General features: G+C 44.4%; 1 protein-coding gene across 2 annotated transcripts in view; it reads left to right on the forward strand.

Moving 5' to 3' along the window:
• The window catches only part of med27.L (mediator complex subunit 27 L homeolog), a 135,426-nt gene extending 117,618 nt beyond the window's left edge, over positions 1-17,808 (forward strand). Inside the window, 5 exon segments of one of the 2 annotated variants that reach the window (NM_001094302.1) lie at positions 1,125-1,232; positions 5,601-5,642; positions 14,072-14,149; positions 16,168-17,258; positions 17,291-17,808. In NM_001094302.1, coding sequence (NP_001087771.1) covers positions 1,125-1,232; positions 5,601-5,642; positions 14,072-14,149; positions 16,168-16,302 — 363 coding nt within the window. In that variant the 3' untranslated portion in view covers positions 16,303-17,258; positions 17,291-17,808. 2 annotated transcript variants of the gene reach the window in all.
• Positions 17,809-19,397: the final 1,589 nt, after the last annotated feature.

Below are 19,397 nucleotides of genomic sequence, written 5' to 3' on the forward strand. Positions count from 1 at the left end.
GGTGATGGTGCCAGCATTAGGCTGATGTGACTCTATTCCTGGCAAGCCTCCACCTTGCTCTAGATTCGCTAAATTAATCCCAAATTGTGGACTAAGCCATCTGGGTTCTCTCAGTGCCAGCTCGGATTCTGTGGCTATTCATTCTGCCCGTGACCCGAAGAAGCGTTTGTGCGTCTGCTCTGGCTTGGCTACACACGGCCCAATTGGGCAAGCGGTCCTGCGAGTGTAAGAAACAGGTTCTGGTGCCAGATGGCTCGTTCCATGGCATAAAACTGCGTTTATCTCTCTGCCAGTCTCTTGAACCTGAACAAAATCCAAATACAGGTATAGGATCCCTTATCCGGAAACCCAATATCCAGAAAGCTCCGAATTACGGAATGGCTGTCTCCCATAGACTCCATTTTATCCAAATAATCCAAATTTTTAAAAATGATTTCCTTTTTCTCTGTAATAATAAAACAGTCGCTTCTACTTGATCCCAACTAAGATATAATTAATCCTTATTGGAAGCAAAACCAGCCTATTGGGTTTATTTCATGTTTAAATGAATTTCTAGTAGACTTAAGGCATGAAGACCCAAATTACGGAAAGATCCATTATCCGGAAAACCCCAGGTCCCCAGCATTCTGGATAACAGGTCCCATACCTGTACCTGAATCAAGTTTCACTGGCTAATTGGGGGTCCAGATGGAGGGGCCAGAAACTCCGAACCTCAAACCTACACCCCAATGGAGTCTGCAAATATATCTATAGATAGCACTGGTATCCCTGAATCCCCTTGTAGCTGCCAGTCTTTATGCAGAACTCCTGTCATTATAGGATAGACTCTATAGCTGTTTGACTACAACTCTCTCTCTTTTTTTTTTTTTTTTTTTTTTTTTTTTTGGATGGGGTCAGTGACCCCCATTTGAAGGCTTGAAAGCATCAAAAGAAGGCAAATAATTCAAAAACTATAAAAGAAAAAAAAAATAACAGAGACCAATTGAAAAGCTGCTTCGATTGTGCCATTCTAGAACTTCCTAAAAGTTGAGCCACCCCTTTAAGCTCCCTGGCACATACCATATAAGAATAACGAGAACGCCGTTCCCTCTGAATCCTGTGTTTTTCTTTTCTTCTCCATACAGGTGACCCTGGGGAAAGTGCTCAAAGTGGTGGTGGTGATGCGCAGCCTTTTCATTGACCGCACCATAGTAAAGGGCTACAACGAAAACGTTTATACAGAAGACGGCAAGGTAAGAAGTGCACTAAACCCCCTCCAACTATTCCTTATTATTCTTGTATTTAAAAGTATGTCTGAAAGGGAGCGATAGGGGGCCCTCTTATTCTTCCCAACTGCCTGCTTATGCCAAGGACCTAATTTTATTTAATAAAATTTAAAAAAAAAAATAATGGTTCCTGATCATGGAGAAGGTTGACAGCACCTTATTTTTGCTCAATAAATACCCCAATAAAACACGTTCAATGAGACTTTATTACAACCATCGACTTTATTACTTGCAGCTTAGCATTAGTAACAATGCTGCCTAGCAAAACTGTCAGTTGCCAACTTAAACCTTTCCAACCAAATTCCTAAGCAATAAACCAGGCCCTAGAGTCTTGCGTGGAACCAATTTCTAAGACCCGGACCCGCGACCCGAACTGCAACCCGCATATTTTCCCACTTTGATCCACTACCCGACCCACAACTGCCTTATCCACAACCCACCGACCACCATCAAACAGGAAGTGATGGTGCTATAAACCGGAAGTGACATCAAAAGTTGGCGGGGACAGAAACAAGTTTTATAAAACTTTAAAAAGAGTAAAATATAGACAATAGTACATAAGATAAGAAATTTAGATGAGACCCGCAGACCCGCACACCCACAGCTATACCCGCACCTGAAAATCCTCCCCTCATTCCGCAGGGAGCCCGTTTTTTTTGCGGGTACCCGACCTGCTGCTGGACTCTACCAGGCCCACCTCTGTTACCATCTCAGCCGTTGACCATTTATCCTCTTGAGCTCTACCTTTTAACAACCAGAGCTTGAGCTTAGTCCTCCACCCAAACTTAAAGTCACTGTGACACTCCATAAATTGTATTTATTGTTTCCAAAAGATTTTTTTTAAATAAATTAAATATCAACTGTAATTCGCCCATGGGGGTGGAGCTCCTCTTCTACAACCTCCCTCAGTTGACGACGCAGGAGTTATTGACTAAAGCCTTTTAAACTTGCTCCAGCCAATCGGCAAGCCAGTGGGAGGAGCTACCGGGATATCCATGTGAAGTGATTGGCTCCTCCTGGATAATCCCTTATTAGCTCCCCATGCTGAATTCGCGGCTAGACGCAGCTCAGTCTGCCATTTTGCTAAAACGCAGATGACAGTTAGAATTTCCTTCTGGCTTGTCCTTAGATGCCCTTTTCTGGGACACTTTGAGAAATGTTAATCCCCTCCATGCTCTAAACAAACACTGCACAGAGTGGGCTTAAAGGAGAAGACCGTAGCTCTGTAAATAGCAGCTGTGCCCCCCTATTTGCTTCATGCCATGAGAAACGAGTGCAAAGAATAGCTGAAAACTCTGACACTTCTTTCTTTCTACCGTTTCTGTTCTTAAATCTGTAAGAGTTGGAGGTGAAAGCTCTAACTCAGAAACCCACAGGCACAAGCTTAACCAACTCACCTCCGGGGGGGGCACCAGGAAAACAACTGTGATTTATCTAGTCAGCTCCAGCTCTCCTGGGCCAGCTCCAGGCGCCTCCATTGGGCTGCATTAATATGAGAATCAGGTTCAGCGGCTGATTACAGCAAGCACCGTGCTCTTTCTGACCCAAAGGCCACATTATAATGAGAGGGAAATGCTGTAGGAAGTTTAATTAACATGCAGCCGCTCTAGCTCCTCTTGCTCTATTCAGAGGTATGCTTCTGGAATTGGGGATTAGGTAAAGCCCTGCAGTGGAGTTTGTGATCGGAATCTAGGCCCCTAATGCCCCTCAGTGCCAAGAGGCTGTTCAACATGTTGTAGGTTCCCCAGACACCCCACACTCATGGGACTGGCTCAGCAAAGGGGCTTATATTGTATGGAAATAGAAGCTCATCAAGGTCTGCTCCCGGATTCTACAGAAATCCAGTCATTTCCTATCCGGATTAGCAAGAAATCACCATTATACCAGGCTCGTTTTATGGAGGAGCAAAACAAGGACATTTGTGATGCACCGAGTCCAGGATTCAGTTCAGGATTCAGCCAGGATTCGGCCTTTTCCAGGAGGGTTCAGATTCAGCCGAATCCTTGGGTGTGACCAAACCGAATCCGAATGTGCATATGTAAATTAGGTGCAGGAAGGGAAATCACGTGACTTTTCGTCTCAAAAAACATTCTTTTTCCATTTTTTTTCCCGTCTCTAGTTTGCATTTTCATATTAGGATTCGGTTCGGTATTCGGCTGAATCTTTCATGGGGGATTCGGCAGAATCCCAAATAGTGGATTCGGTGCATCCCTACTTAATAGGGAGCCCCCTGCTTAATGGCATATCTAAGGGGTCATCTACTTCTGAGAGTGTACCCCCTTTCTTTTTACCAGTATAGAGAGTATTGGGACCCAATGGAACAGCAGGACCAATGAGACCAATCCAAGGAGTCCGAGCCCACTGACTTGTAGGAAAGAACCCCTAATGGGAGCTCCATGGTGCCATCTTTTTTAGGGATACACCACTATTTTGGATTTGGCGAATCCTTAGTGGAAGATTCAGCCAAATACCAAAACCGAATCCTAATTTGCCTATGCAAATTAGGGGCGGGAAAAGTTTTTTTGACGAAAAGTCGTGTGATTTCCCACCCTGCCTCAATTTGCATATACAAATTAGGATTTGGATTCGATTTGGCCGAATCCTGCTGAAAAAGGACGAATCCTGGATTTGGGGCATCCCTAATCTTTTTCTTCTTGTGTGTAGCTTAATTGCCTCTTGTGACCATGTGCAGCTCCAGCAAGGCTTGATCCTAAAGGCAGAGTTGGCAGCTTATTGGCCCTGATCTTTGTGTGTGTGTATTCAGTCCCACAATCCGACCGCCCATTTCGGATGCATTGGATCAGCCAGATATCACCCACTTTAATGTGGGCATATCGGGGAGAGTTCCGCTCATTTGGCGACATCGCCAAACAAGCGTATCTCTGCGTCTATGGCCACCTTTATGTATATATAGGCCAGCGGCTGGTTGTTTTAAAGGAGGATGTTCACATTACAGCTCATATAATCACCAGATCCAAATCCGATCCTGCAGTCTTAAATAGTAAATGGCACGGAGCCATCAAAGCTGGGCTTCAGTGATCCCCAGGGCCGTCTCTGGGGTAATGTTTGATCCCCGTTTACCTTCTCCATCAAAGACGAACATGGCGTGCTTTTTGTGGGGGGAGAGGGGCGGATCAGAAGGTGGTTTCTGGAATAGGGGCTGACACTGTCCCTGTTTGATATGAGATACGAGAAAGGTTTCTTATTCTTCAATGACCGAGATCATTTGGACGACCTTCAGAGAAAGGCAACGTGTTCCTCGCTTTTCTGTTATGGGGAGATTCGAGAGCAAAGACTGTATTTATTACGGTTTAGTTATTGATGCCCCCTTACCTTTTCCCTAATTATAGGTGCTGACCTTTATTCAGCATAAAATGGCCAGACACCAAAGCAGTCCAAAAACACTCTCTTGTCTCCAGTGTTTGCTGAGCAAGAACATCCCCCTCAATCTCTACTATGGAGCATTCCCCAATCAGGCCTTATAAATATGTGCTAATTATAATTATCTTGTTGCACAATTTCTCCCCATAGCAGCCCCTTTATGTTAACTCTTAGTACATTACAGAATGCCCTATTCTTATTTACCACCTTCTTCTGCTTTCAAATAGGGGGTCACTGACCCTGCCAACCAACAAAAAAAGTTCTTCAGTAAGGCTACAGTTTTATTGTTACTTTGTAGACTTGATCATTCTGCCTATGCCTCTCCTAGTCATCTTCCAGTCTCTCATTCACAATCACTGCCTGGTTGCTAGGGTAGAAGGGACCCTAGCAACCAGATAGCTACGGAAATTGGAAATGATATCCTTGTGCTATTACCACCTCCAATTGCATCTAGTGTTTATTCTCTTTGTCCTCAAAACTTTCTGTGCACTAGAAAAAAAGCGCAAAGCAAAATGCTGCCCCCTGCTGTTAGGTAATATATATATATATATATATATATAAATATATTATATATACACTGCATATCATATATCAGGAGTTGTATTCAGACGCTTTGACATTGATTTGTGAAGATGAGAGGTTGCTCATTTATACTGGGGGCTATGTATAGCTCTGGATCGTTTGTGCCAGACAGTTCTAGATATTTAATAGGTTAACCCTTTGCTTGTTATTGTTTTCAGCATTTTCAAGCAAAAATTCTAATTGCTGCACCCAGACCTCTAGTGCGTCTGTGATCTCACAGCTGATTGGCCGAGGGTTGCCTCCTCATCCTGAATGGGATCCGGCACTTTAACTGTCAGGCCTCGGTGCATTAGAAATGTTAACTCTCACTTTGTCATTACGTTTCGCTTATATTTACCGTATCTTTCTTTTTTTCTCCCTTTTATTTTGCAGTTGGACATATGGTCGAAGTCCAATTACCAAGTCTTCCAGAAGGTAAGATAAGCCCTACACTGCTTGTGATGTCTGTTTTTTCGCTCTGTACCCTGTAAATTCTGCTGCTGTCATCAGTCCGCCGAAACACAAACTGCCAGCGTTTCCCGTTGTGTCTCTATTAGTTGCTAAATGGTTTAAGATCAGACATAGAAAAAAAACCCTTTGTACTAATGAACCCCAGATCCTGAGAGTTGCAGTTGCATTCAACCCAACGTGCGCATGATAGCAACACTTATTAAATAGGGCATACTCATAGTTCACCCCAGTCCCAGGGTGCAAGTCCACAATAACGTTCCAATAATCATTCCTCCAAAAGAATAAAGGGCCAACAGATTAAAAAAATACAAAATATTTATTAGGACTTGGACAGAAACCTAACGCGTTTCGTGCGTGTTGGAGCACTTACTCCTAGGCTATGAGTAAGTGCCCCAACAGGCACGAAACGCGTTAGGTTTCTGTCCAACATGTCCTAACAAATATTTTGTATTTTTTTTAATCTGTTGGCCCTTTGTTCTTTTGGAGGAACTCACAATTATTGGAATGTTACAGTATCACTGCTCCCTCTAATAGCAATAATCACAGATATATGCATAGGCTGTGCACAATAATATCCAGCCATAGGATTTATCCAGCAGAACTAGCAGTCAGTAGCAGTCTCTCTCCAGCTGTAACAGCTGCACGTTGCTAAGGGGCCCCGAGACAGCTCTGTCACTGACCCTTTTCACGGCAAATTCCCACTGCAATAATCGTTGCTTTAACACCTGCATCTAACCAGCTCTCTGCTTGTACAACTGGCGGTGCTGTCAGAAAATGAGATGAATGAGGCGCTCTCTCCCCGCTGACTGCCACCTTCCGAAGGCATTCCGACGGCCCTGCAACCATTGCCTGGCACGGCCGAGCTGAATTCATTTTGCTTTTCATTTCCCTAAAAGTGCTGAGTCGGTGAGGCTGCGTTATTATTATTAGGCAAGTTTCTTTATTAAACCCCAGTCTTGTCGGAGGGGCCGGGGAACTTGGCGTTGGCAAAGGACAATCTATAACTGGGAAGTCCTTATATTGGCGGCACAGCAGAGGGCATTCTTATTAGGCTTCTTAATAATCTGATTGTGACTATTGCAGACAGGGTGCCTTTGAAGGACTTTCTGAGCTGTTGCCTGTAGGTCAGTCTCTGCCTCTGGATTATTTCATTTTTCTATTCTGCCCCTTTCCTGTAGGGGATCAGCTGTATGGCTGGATTCTGTTGCCCCCTTCTCAACATACATTCCCCAGGAATGACTGGATATTACCAGGGATGATCCTGGTCCCTCCACTGCATGAGGCAGCTTGCAGTTGCTGCTGCCCCCCCCCTCCCCTGTACGCTCACCTTTTTGTGCCGGAGGGGGTCCAGGGGGGTCCACGAGGGCGGCAGAGAGGGCCAGGACGCTAGCACAATTATGCTCTCTGCGTTAGAAGAGCCGAATTTCCAGTCTGAAAAATGGAAATTCAGCTCTTAAAGTACCAGGAGCTGCATTTTTGCAGCTCCTGGTACCTAGTGGGGCACTGCCGCCTGAGGCGAAATTCTCAGTTCTCCTTAGGGTCAGAATTGTACTGCCTTTTTCCATGTAATATCAGACTGGGCTGCTGGTACACCTGCAAGAAAACCTGGTGGACCCCAACTTTCTCTGTTCCCCCCTTTCACTGGCCCCCCTTGACCCAGCCCACTTCACCTCCCAGAATGTAGCCTCTCCCCTGCCCAGACCCAGTAGCAGCAAATTAAGGAGGCGGTAAACAGCACGTGTGGGTGGGGTCTAGGCTGGATGTTGGGTTCCAGGAGGAGGGACCTTCAATCCTGGTGGGCCCCAGATGGCCCAGTCTGACCCTACATGTATGTTCCCTATAGGATCAGCCATATGGTATCCATATAGTGTCTGTTCTCTGTGCATGTTCTCTATGGGTTAAACTATATGGTAGGCTGAGGAGGATAGTTACATTTGTTTTTGGGGAGTCTACTTACATTTACACATATATAGTTGTTAGTCTCCTGTTGGACATTCTAAAGGTGGCCATACACGGGCAGATTAAAGCTGCCGATAACGGTCCTTAAATCCGATTCAGCAGCTTATTTGCCCATGTGTGGGGGCTCTTGATGGGTCATCCTGATCAATATCAGGCCAAAAATTGGGCAGATATCGATCGGTCAAGTTTGATTTTTCGTACGATCCAGGACCAATGCTGTCCTGCGACCCGTCGGAGCCCATTCGTAGTATTGTAATCTGATCGTTCGGCCTCATCCGATATTGCCCAGCCTTTAGTGGGAATATCGCCAAACGAGCGGATCTTATAGTGTATGGCCACCTTAAGTCTCCTTATGTTTATTGTTCTCAGACCATGATGGAGGACTCTCAATGTTCCCTACAGGATTTACTGAATTGGACTGCCCCATCTCAATCAAGTCAACAGTTAAAAAATATTACCCCTTTTTTCTTCTATGCTCATATGACTTAATGCCTGAATCTAACCTTCACTTCTTCTCCTCATCAAACCAGATATACTTAACAAATTAGTTCAGATAGGACTACCTCCTGCAATAGTTGGGCACTTCAACCAAAATCAACCATCTTTCAGTCTCTTGGGCAACCAAATCCTTTCTCCTTGGGATTTTCTGAATAGCAGGATATTCCTTTTGTTTTTTATACAACCAAAACTTGCCTCCAAGCCAGGAATCCAAAAATAAGCACCTGCTTTGAGGCCACTGGGAGCAACATCCAAGGGGTTGACAAGAAACATGTTGTTCAAGAGCCACTGGTTGGGGATCACTGCTCCAAACTTACATTTTATTGCTCTTATTGGCTAATTTGGTTTATCCCTACAGGTGTGTCTTCATGTGTCATTGAGCAAAATAATCAACTGTAGTTAGTTACTGTTCATGTTCAACAATTTACGTTTCCTTAATTTTAGATGTCAGTCCTTCCAGTAGAAGGATTTAGGCAACACCAGCTTTCTTTCCATTGCTCTCTTACCTATCCTCTACTCCGTTAAATACAAGAGCGGGGCAGAAAGCAACAGCAACCAATTTGTAGGCTGTTCACTCTACATCCTCCTGAGCGGTGTTGAACTTCATGGCAGGGAACAGATCCTTCCCTTTGTTGCTTCCTGATGGGCTATTGTCTGCTACAATAGAACTTAGAAATAGAGAGGGTTATTCTTATAAGGGGCCTCAAACAATAGCCAGAGAAAGGCTAGCCTGTTGACAATAGCCACGCATCTCTCATTCATTCATCTGACATTTAAACGGTCCCAATAAATTGACTGTTTAGCGAGAATCTACCCACCTCCACTTCCCACTTTGTCTCCAAAACCCAGTATGTCCTACCTGCCGGTGCCGCTTTTATAGTCTTATTGCTCTTGTGCGGAACACCAGGCATCCGCTTTCCAGCTGAATAGATGATATGAACGAGTAGACACAACTGACTGCATCACGTCGAGCTTCAAGCAGCTAAACAAAGTACTGGGATGCCTATAAATGCTCTGTTGGGAAGCAGGTCCCATTAGGGCTTCAGGCTGGGGTTTAACCATTTAATAAAGGGGATTTTATTAAAACAAGGATTTGTCATCCTAAGTATAGGTTTTTGTGCATTATTTTAATCTTATTTTTCATTATTTTTTGTCCAGTTGCATTCCGTTTTTGGTGTCCTGGCTTCCACTTTTAATTCTTTCCAAATGTAATTCTATCCCTTTTTGGGCAGTTACCCTATGTTTTGGCTACCAGTGCTAGAGGTAGAAAACTGAAGGAAGGGCTGTGGGGGGGGGGGGTACAGTGGGATTGGTGGGGCATGTTGGGTTACCAGTGCTACAGGAAGAAAACTGAATGGCAGTGAGTGGATAAGGAGGGTTTGGTGGGGAATGTTGGGTTACCAGTGCTATAGGAAGAAAACTGAATGGCTGTGAGTGGATAAGGAGGCCTTGGTGGGGCATGTTGGGTTACCAGTGCTATAGGAAGAAAACTGAATGGCTGCAAGGGTGTAAGGAGGGATTGGTGGGGCATGTTTGGGAGGAGACAGGGTTGGCATGAAGACCTGAGTCAATGGCATCATTAGCATGTGCAGTTGTGTGGGAAAGTACATACTTTGTGCCCCCAGATTGGGCAGTTCCTCTTATTTGCACTCCTCTCAATCACAAACCAGACAGCACTCCAGTTTAAAAAATGGTGGTATATTGCAACAGGCTGCTGGACGGCAAGTTCTGACGTGTTTCAGGCTTAACACATTAATCATAGGCTCTGAGCCTATGAGTAAGGGTACCACACCTCAATACGCAACCAGCCTTGTTGTCCAGCAGCCTGTTGCAATAAACCACCATTATTTTAAACAGAGTGCTGCCTGGTGGTGGAGAGGAGTGGCTGGGTCGCCGGTGGCTGGGCACCTGGGGAGGTCATGCCATAGTATATGCAGGAGCTGTGTAGCAGGGACACTGGATGGAAGCTAGGTCTGGAGCAGCCTTTTACGATTAGATCCTCATGTTTGGCCCATTGGGTCAACCAAACGGGTAATTAGATGACCTTATGCAGTCATGATTGGTCTTCGCCCATCAAGTTTTTTTTTTTTTAAACCTGCCCAGATTAGAGTTTTTAACCTGGACCAGCAACTCGCATTTTTATCTACAACCTGATCAGTGACCCGCTAACCACCGTTAAACCGGAAGTACTGTTGTGGCAAACCGGAAGTGACATCATCAGACGTGAGACGTAAGAGGACTAAAATTTGCTATATAATACCAGCAGCCTGACCCACCAACCCACATCTGAAAGTCCTTCCCAGAACCCGCAGGTTTCCTGCTTTTTTGAGGGTAAACCTTGGGTACCCAACTCACTGCAGGATTGTAGGCCAGATACCCTTCAGACAATTTGACATCTTGGCCCCATATTTGATAAGTGGCCTGATTGTGAAGTTTGATATTATGCCAAGTAGCCATCATCTTTGAGCCGATGTAGGTTATAACCTCTGTGATGGAAAATCACAACTTTAATACTTGTGTGTCCCTCTAGCTAAGTAACTTGCCCCCAATCCCCCTATCCTTTTCTATGAGCATTTCTTGGCTATAACCCTTTCCAATGCATATACATCCATGGGGAAGGATACATGAGTATATCTTTTGCCTTCTATCAGTAGAGTGAATTACACATTCACCAACCAAATCGCTATAGCAAAGTGAACAATAGATCTTTTGGAGCATAATATGAAATTGCTGCTCTTAAAACATTTGATCATGGAGAATAGGGCCCCTCAGCGGCCAAGACACCGACAGGGCTTGATTTCAAGCATGACATCTCTGCTGGTATGAATTATTTCCATGGTTTGCAAGCAAGGCAAAATTGTTACTTTTTTCTCTCCAAAATGTAGACTTGTGTTGGCCTTTAGTAGAGCGCTAAAACAAAATACATAAATCTATGAAGGTTATTGGAGATCAGCCTGGGAACTGTTTATCTGCTTTCCGACATGAGGGCCCCTCTGGGAGAAGCAGTGCCGAGATTGCTGGTTATAACATCTTCAGACAGTGATAAAGCCACGAGGATGGTAACGTTTCCAAGATGTAGAGTAGAATAGAATTTGTTCTGCTAAGACAACGCGCCCGTGTAATTTATGAAAATATATTCTCATCAATAACCTCCAAGTAAGCTAAAGTGCTGTGCAATGAATGCATTCATGAGGCCGATGGATTGCCTTATCGATAATATCTGCTCAAGGTGAGCACAGGCTGAACTTCATGGTCACCGACAAGGCGATCCCACCACATGCCTTCCCAAGATGCCTAGTCAGGTTGCGGCTGGTACAAGCAAATGTATCCCTTGGCTATCCCCATGTACGATCTGTTTCCTATTCAGCATAACATTGATCCGACACCTTCCCATTAATGTGAAAATATCAAACTCTACAAGCGTGCCCTAGATCATGTCATTGCTATTCATGCTGAGTTTCCTGAATTAATTATGGCTTATTTTGCTTTGCCTTTACCAATTGTTATAGCATGTGGCACATTCAAGGTCTTCCTTGATTCCTGATTTATTTATAAGTTATGTGATATTCAAATAGAAGAATAGACCAGCTACCTTCTAAAATGACTGGCAGCCATTGGCCAAGCCAGAATATAGTAGAATATGCATAGGCTTATTGATGGAGAACAATTAGTTTTTTCGTTGATGCCTTGTGTTGTCTGTAGCATTCCTATGGGGTACAGGTTGACCCCCTTATATTAGGCTGAATATGATCGAAGGACACCCTATTGAGGTCATCTCCAACCAGTGTCTCATGAGCAACATGTTACTTGCCAAACCCTTGGATGTTGCTCCCTGTGGCCTCAAAGCAGGAGCTTATTTTTGAGTTCCAGGCTTGGAGGCAAGTTTTGGTTGCATAAAAAACAGGTGTACTGCTAGAGTATCTAGTCATAGTGGCTACCAAATATCCAATAACAGCACTTATTTGGCATCCTCAGGAACCTTTTTCATGCTTGTGTTGCTCCCCAACTTTTTCAACAGTTGCTCATTGGTAAAAAAAAAAAAAGTTTGGACACAATGCGACGTGGTTTTTTTTACTCAGAATGCAGCATTTTTTGTGCTGCATTTGGGACACAAGGGGGAGTTGCATCTAATGCAACTGGACCAAGTGCGTCAAATTGTGCTAAAAGTTGAGTTGGGTGGCGTCATTTTCAGCATTCAGTGCAAGTCTTTTGTGGGTACTGATGGAGGGGGAATTACAACCAGCTTGAAGTAGGCTGTAGCAGTAGGGTTCCCTTGTGTCAGTAAGCACACTTGCATGCCTGATGGACGGACATTACTCTTGGGATGCTCTCTTTTTTTAGTAAGCTTAATGCTACAGGTGACATAGAACTTATAGGAAGTGTGTGAAAGGAGCCTCCGTAGCTGGGCTACGATTCAGGAACACGTCTTGGTAGAGACACTGTCTGACTGCCATAATGATAAACACATTACTTTGGTTTTTGGAGCCCATAGATCTATTCGTACCCCTCCTTCCCTTTGGACGCCGTCCCGCCCATTTTATCGTCTTTTCCTTCTCATTTCTCTCGCCAGTAAACTTTCTTCCTTGTTCTCCCATCGCTCTCTCGTCTGAAAGCTCAAGCACGTCAATGTTTTTCGTCTTCTTTTTCCACCTGCCGTCTGACATTGATCTCCCTGTGTTTTTCTTGCTCGTTTCTTTCCCTCTGTTTGCGTGAATAAAAAGGCTGTCTTCTTCCCTATTGACAGCCCTTTTTTAATTTTTTTTTTTACTCCTGCCTGAAGGCTTGGATTTCACCAGATGCACTCCTTTTAGATGTGTCAAATCATTTTCAGGCGAGTGGGAGTTAGTGTTGCCTGTTTTTAGCTGCTTACTTCTTCCCGAGCCTCTCAAACAAGGACGGGAAGCAAGAGTGACTGTTCTACTACGGTATCTGCCATATGGGGGGGGCAGTAACCACAAAATGCAAAGTACGTTGGGTAAATTAAGTTCTTTTTGTTTGGTGTCAAAAAAAATTCTAGACAGGTCCAGCTGCCCAAAAATTTAAATACCAGAAAGAGAATGTTGGGGTGGAGAGTAGAGTTTTTGGCTTATTATATATGGGCAGGTAATGGCTGTCGCCTCTTAAACCATCTGGAACATGCGACTATAGGACCAAGATGATGCCTTCAATCTGTGGACCCCAAAGAGTAGCTCGCGAGAAACATGTTGCTCACCAATCCCTTGGATGTTGCTCCCAGTGGCCTCAAAGCAGGAGCTTATTTTTGAATTCCAGGCTTGGAGGCAAGTTTTGGTTGCATAAAAACCAGAGTTATGGCCAAACAGAGCCTCCTGTAGGCTACCAGTCCACATAAGGGCTTCCAAACAGCCAATCGCAGCCCTGAAATCCTCATGGGATTTCTCATGCTTGTGTTGCTCTCCAACTCTTTTTACATTTAAATGTGGCTCAAGAGTAAAAAAAGGTTGGGGACCCCTGCCTTAGATCATAACCTGATCAGATATTGAACAATCCAGAGGGATAAACACTGTCGAATATATCATCAGATCAGAACCTTTAGCCTACCAATTGAGTGGCCAAATAAGAGGATCTAGATTTGTATGGCCGGGTTAAAGGGATGGTGGTTAATAAGTTTGAGGGAAAGGCATCTCCAACTAGAGGCAACTGTTGAGTAAAATGCAGGCCCCAACCTTGATGCCTATGCATATGTTCAACACCCTAAGCAAAATGTTGACCAGATATCATTTCCTTTGGGAATATCCTCAGCTGCTAAAAAAAACAAGACCATCTGCACAAATGTGTCCTTTCAAGCTGTAGTTTATGCTTAATTAAGAAAATATATAAAAGATGCAATGTATGATGGGCACAACTCACCACTACTGAAATGTTGACTTGCTTTGAAGACAATGTTTAATTTGTCATCTGGGTTCTTGATGTTTCAGGTGACGGATCATGCCACCACCGCTCTACTCCATTACCAGCTGCCGCAGATGCCCGATGTAGTGGTTCGTTCCTTTATGGTAAGAGGTCTCTTATATTTTATGAAAGTATCAGATTCATTTATTTGTGCCCTTGGGTACCCCTGGAACTATAGCAGGGTGACTGTTACCCCAATGTTTCTATATATCTGTAACCTTGTTATGAGCTAAGGGGGCCCAGCCTGAAGGTCAGTTAGGGGGAGATTTGGGGTGAGTGTTTATTTGTGCCCTGGGTACCCCTGGAACTATAGCAGGGTGACTGTTACCCCAATGTTTCTATATATCTGTAACCTTGTTATGAGCTAAGGGGGCCCAGTCTGAAGGTCAGTTAGGGGGAGATTTGGGGTGAGTGTTTTATTTGTACCCCTGGTACCCCTGGAACTATAGCAGGGTGACTGTTACCCCAATGTTTCTATGTATCTGTAACCTGTTATGAGCTAAGGGGCCCAGTCTGAAGGCCAGTTAGGGGGGAGATTTGGGGTGAGTGCTTATTTGTGCCCTGGGTACCCCTGAAACTATAGCAGGGTGACTGTTACCCCAATGTTTCTATTATATCTGTAACCTTGTTTATGAGCTAAGGGGCCCAGTCTGAAGGCCAGTTAGGGGGAGATTTGGGGTGAGTACTTATTTGTACCCTGGGTACCCCTGGAACTATAGCAGGGTGACTGTTACCCCAATGTTTCTATATATCTGTAGCCTTGTTATGAGCCTGAAGGCCACTTAGGGGGAGATTTAGAGGGAGTTTTTAATTGTGCCCTGGGTACCCCTCTTTGTTAGGAGCCAAGTAGGTCCAGCAAAATGTTGGATGGCTGTTGCTGTTCCAGAATCATATCTACAGTCACAGTTAAAGATCATGTTAGAAAGCCTCCACAATCCTTCCTACTCTTGGCTTTTCCATCCATGCCATGTCCATTGCTTGCAATATATATTCTGGCAGGTGGAAAGGTCTCGGGGTTACCCAAGCAGGAACCTATTTGTTATACAACATGTATATCCATCCAGGGGCCCCACGCTTGATTGGCTAAATATCCAGCAGAGATGCCGTAGCAAGCAAACTGACAGATGGTCAATGAAAATGTCAATACCGTGGCCCCCCGTGCCAATCAGCTGTGCGGTGCAGCGCGACACTTAGAGATTTGCTTTTAATTATCAGCTGAAATAGGAAGATGGACTATGGGCAACATCTAATGGTCCTGTGGTGTGGCACACAGCCTTAAAGGATACATAAACTTCATTTATAAGTACCTTAAGGGGCACCTATTGCAGGAAATTTGGCTAACAGTTGGCTAACAGACAGAACGGACCCCGGGGTGTTTCTATGGTTTATATCCCTAGTAATCCGTTTGCAGTGCAAATACCAAGACAGAGAAGACAAATATGTATTGACAGGAGATGGCAGAAGCCAAACGCATTTGTAGCCACAATTGTAGCCGAGCTGCTGGCGTATTGACCAAAGCGAATAAGACATTTCAGAGTGGTTGTCGTGGAGCACAAATGCCTTTCATTTAGCCTTTCTGATAGTTGTCATTTTCACGTTTCTCCAACTCGGCTACAGATCGAATCCACAGACGAAACTAGCGGTGTTACTACTGTGCAGAGATTGGGAAAGTTCTGTATTAGATATTAAAGGGGAACTAACTCATAAGTACAAGTAATGTTAAATCCAAGAGTAGAAGTAGGCCCTAGTGGGCGCCAGACAAGGGGAAAAAACTTCCTTAAGCTTTTTTTTTTAATCACCCCAATTGACACCAATATCATGTAGAACTTGCTGATGTTTGTGAGATGGGCCCTTGGTATTGGGTTCTATGGTGGGCCCTATTTTATAGTTTCATTTCCTGGGTCCTTTTGGTTGTTCTTAGCTACGTTCTTTGCCCTTTAAAAAATGACGCAGTAATGGAAATTTGTTGGCTTTTGTTGGAATAAAGAGAACGTGCCCGGCTTGAGGCTGGTGCCAAAGCGAGTCATCTCTTGGCCGGAGCATTAAATGTGACAGTCGGGGAGGCGTTGGATCGTTGATCTCACCATTATTTTGCTGCTTGTGTCCCCCCTTTGTCTTGCAGACCTGGTTAAGAAGTTACATCAAGCTGTTCCAGGCTCCATGCCAACGCTGCGGGAAGTTTTTGCAGGACGGGCTGCCTCCGACATGGAGGGATTTCCGGACGCTCGAAGCGTTCCACGACTCTTGCAGGCAGTAGAGAAGAACGAGAGGGGTTTTTGAAAGATCTGCGGCTCCCTCTGTCCCCCCCATTTAAGTGGAACGTCCTCAGATCAATTACAAACCCCCCGAGCTGGAGACGGGGGCCGTACAGAAACCTGCTTCATCCTAATGACATTCAGCCTGCAGAGAACAGGGACCTTTGCACCCCGACAACAACAGACACATTCTCAGTGAGCATTAGAAATGGCAGAGACATTGATCGGTGTATTTTCTCTAGGCCTGGGGCACAGTACTGACATTTCAAAGTGATGGAGAACAGGGAATAGAGTCAGGGAAGCGCAGTGATTGGCTGTCCATTCTCTTGCCTTGCCCGGCTCTGTTTCATGCGTCTTTGAGTGGCATAATAATCCCAACCAGCCTTTGATGCCACCCTGCTGCTGTATTCCAGGCTTCTCTAGCTCTTTAAACTGCACCGGCTGCTTTCATCCCTATGTATATTCCCTACATCAGACATGTCCGTCTCTGAGCCTTTAGTCACCTCCAAATACCAGTCCCCCAAAACTGAAATTAGAGAGAGTGGTGCTCAATGGTGGGCCGAAGGTCGGTAATACAGTGGGGTACAAGGGATTTATATTTCCATAGTCTAGGGGTGCAAGGGATTTATATTTCAATAGTCTGGGGGTGCAAGGGATTTCTACTTCAATAGTCGGGGTGCAGGGGATTTCTACTTCAATAGTCGGGGTGCAGGGGATTTCTACTTCAATCGTCTGGGGTGCAAGGGATTTCTACTTCAATAGTCTGGGGGTGCAAGGGATTTCTACTTCAATAGTCTGGGGGTACAAGAGATTTCTACTTCAATAGTCTGGGGTGCAAGGGATTTATATTTCAATAGTCTGGGGGTGCAAGGGATTTCTACTTCAATAGTCTGGGGGTGCAAGAGATTTCTACTTCAATAGTCGGGGTGAAAGGGATTTCTACTTCATTAGTCTGGGGGTGCAAGGGATTTCTACTTCAATAGTCTGGGGGTGCAAGGGATTTCTACTTCAATAGTCTGGGGGTGCAAGGGATTTCTACTTCAATAGTCTGGGGGTGCATATGTTTCAAGGCTTGTCCGATGGGCCTATCGAGCCAAGCAGGGATCATAAGCGATTGGATAGCCATTTTTTGTAATCCCTCCCACTTTGAAAATACAGGTATGGGATCCGTTATCCGGAAGCTTGTTATCCAGAAAGCTCCAAATTACGGAAAGACTCCATTATAATCAAATTATCCAACTTTTTAAAAATGACTTTTTCTCTGTATTAACAGCACAGTACATTGTCCAAACTAAGATATAATTGATCTTTATTGAAAGTAAAACCAGCCTATTGGCTTTTAATGTTTACATGATTTTCTAGTAGACAAGGTATGAAGATCCTAATTACAGAAAGATCCGTTATCTGGAAAGCCCCAGGTCCCGAGCATTCTGGATAACAGGTCCCCTACCTGTACTATTTTTCTGTTGGATTTCTCAGCTTGTAAATAAATCCATTCTGTTTTCTGATTGGCGTCTCATTTGTATGCCAGTATAGGCTGCAGCACTTTGCATCCAGGAGGTACAGCGGGTGTATTAATTATACATAGGGCCCCGGGCTTTATTGCTGATGAGGCCTGTGAAGCTTTTAGCAGCTGGATATCCACCTGCAGAATCCTGGCGTCAGATTGCCTCTTAGAAATCTCTGTATCATGACTCGCCCGGGCCTAATGCTCCCCTGCCCTGATTGGCCGACACCTGGCTCTCTTCTAACAAGTTACCATTAGGCTTAAAAGGTAAATTTATTGCGCCGTTAGCAAGGCCGGACTCGCCGATGCTCGCCTGGATACATTATTGATTCCACTTACCACATAATTACCTTCCTTAAGTATATTTTCTTAATAATGTCAGTTCCTGTATTGTTATGGCCAATACACTGCCACTTTAACCCTTTCTTTCTGCTTGCCAGGCTGCAAGAATACAATTTAATTTCCTTTGTAGTTAAACTGGTATGTAACTTACTTCTACTCTCATACTGGGAAGCAATAAGGCAACTCCCATCGCCTTTACTTCCCCTTTAAACCAGGCTTAGGTTACCTTGAGCTTAAGGTACCTGATTACTATGGAAGTTTAGTTGACTTTACCATTGTATGAGCCTGTCCTGAATATTAACCCCGTGTTTTTATTGGGAGTCTTATCCCTAATTCTGTGCTGGAACAAAGTTGGGGGGCTTTGCAGGCTCTGCTGTGACTCCCCTAATAAGCACAAAATGGAACAGCTCATCCCAGGAAAGCTTATTAAAAGTGATGGATGGGCCGTACCAAATCAGGAATCCGCACTGATGAAACCCTAAGGACACTGTCAAACCTCCAAATTCTTCATCTCACTTGCGTTTCGGCCGCCTGAGAACAAAAAGAAATCAGCGGCGATTCTCACGTCTGGAACTTAATTCCGCAGGCAAAAAGATCCTCGTCTTCGAGCGGAAATTAAAAATTCATACTGGTATTTATAACTCCTCGCCAATCACTAATTTATAAAGTGTCATATTTTTTTTTTTCCCTTTAAATATATGATGACCTTTTCCGGTGCTTCTGCTTCTTCTATCCTTGAGCAGTCGTTTAACCCCTTCGGTGCTAGCTGCCAATCAATAATCACTTATCATTATTATTGGGCTCAGCTACTCCCCCTATTTGTGATTGTGTTGACCCCTCCTGTTTGATGTCAGTGTCAATACTGTACATGTGCATTGGACTCTTCCATTTGCACCTCGAGGGAGCCCTCCTTTCCTCATACATATTTCATGGAAGATTGCCGATTCTCTCACTGGCGGCCTCAAGAGCCGGTATTGATCAAGACTCGGAAAAAAAATATAGTGCAATTTCCTCCTTAAGGCCTTGCATCAGCTTCTCTGCATCCCATGGTTCCCATAAAGGCATTTCTGGGAAAAACATTTTTAAAAAAAATTCTCCTACCGTTTGCAAATGAAAGGGGAAGTTTGCTGTGTGACCTAAATGAAGTCTGAAGTGAAGAATGCATTACTGGAAAGTCAAGAGACTTGTTGCTGGTTTTGTTTTAGAGCTTTACTTCCCCTTTAATATTTAGGTGTTATAGACAGTTGC

The sequence above is a fragment of the Xenopus laevis genome, chromosome 8L, assembly GCF_017654675.1.
Source record: "Xenopus laevis strain J_2021 chromosome 8L, Xenopus_laevis_v10.1, whole genome shotgun sequence".
NCBI lineage: Eukaryota > Metazoa > Chordata > Amphibia > Anura > Pipidae > Xenopus > Xenopus laevis.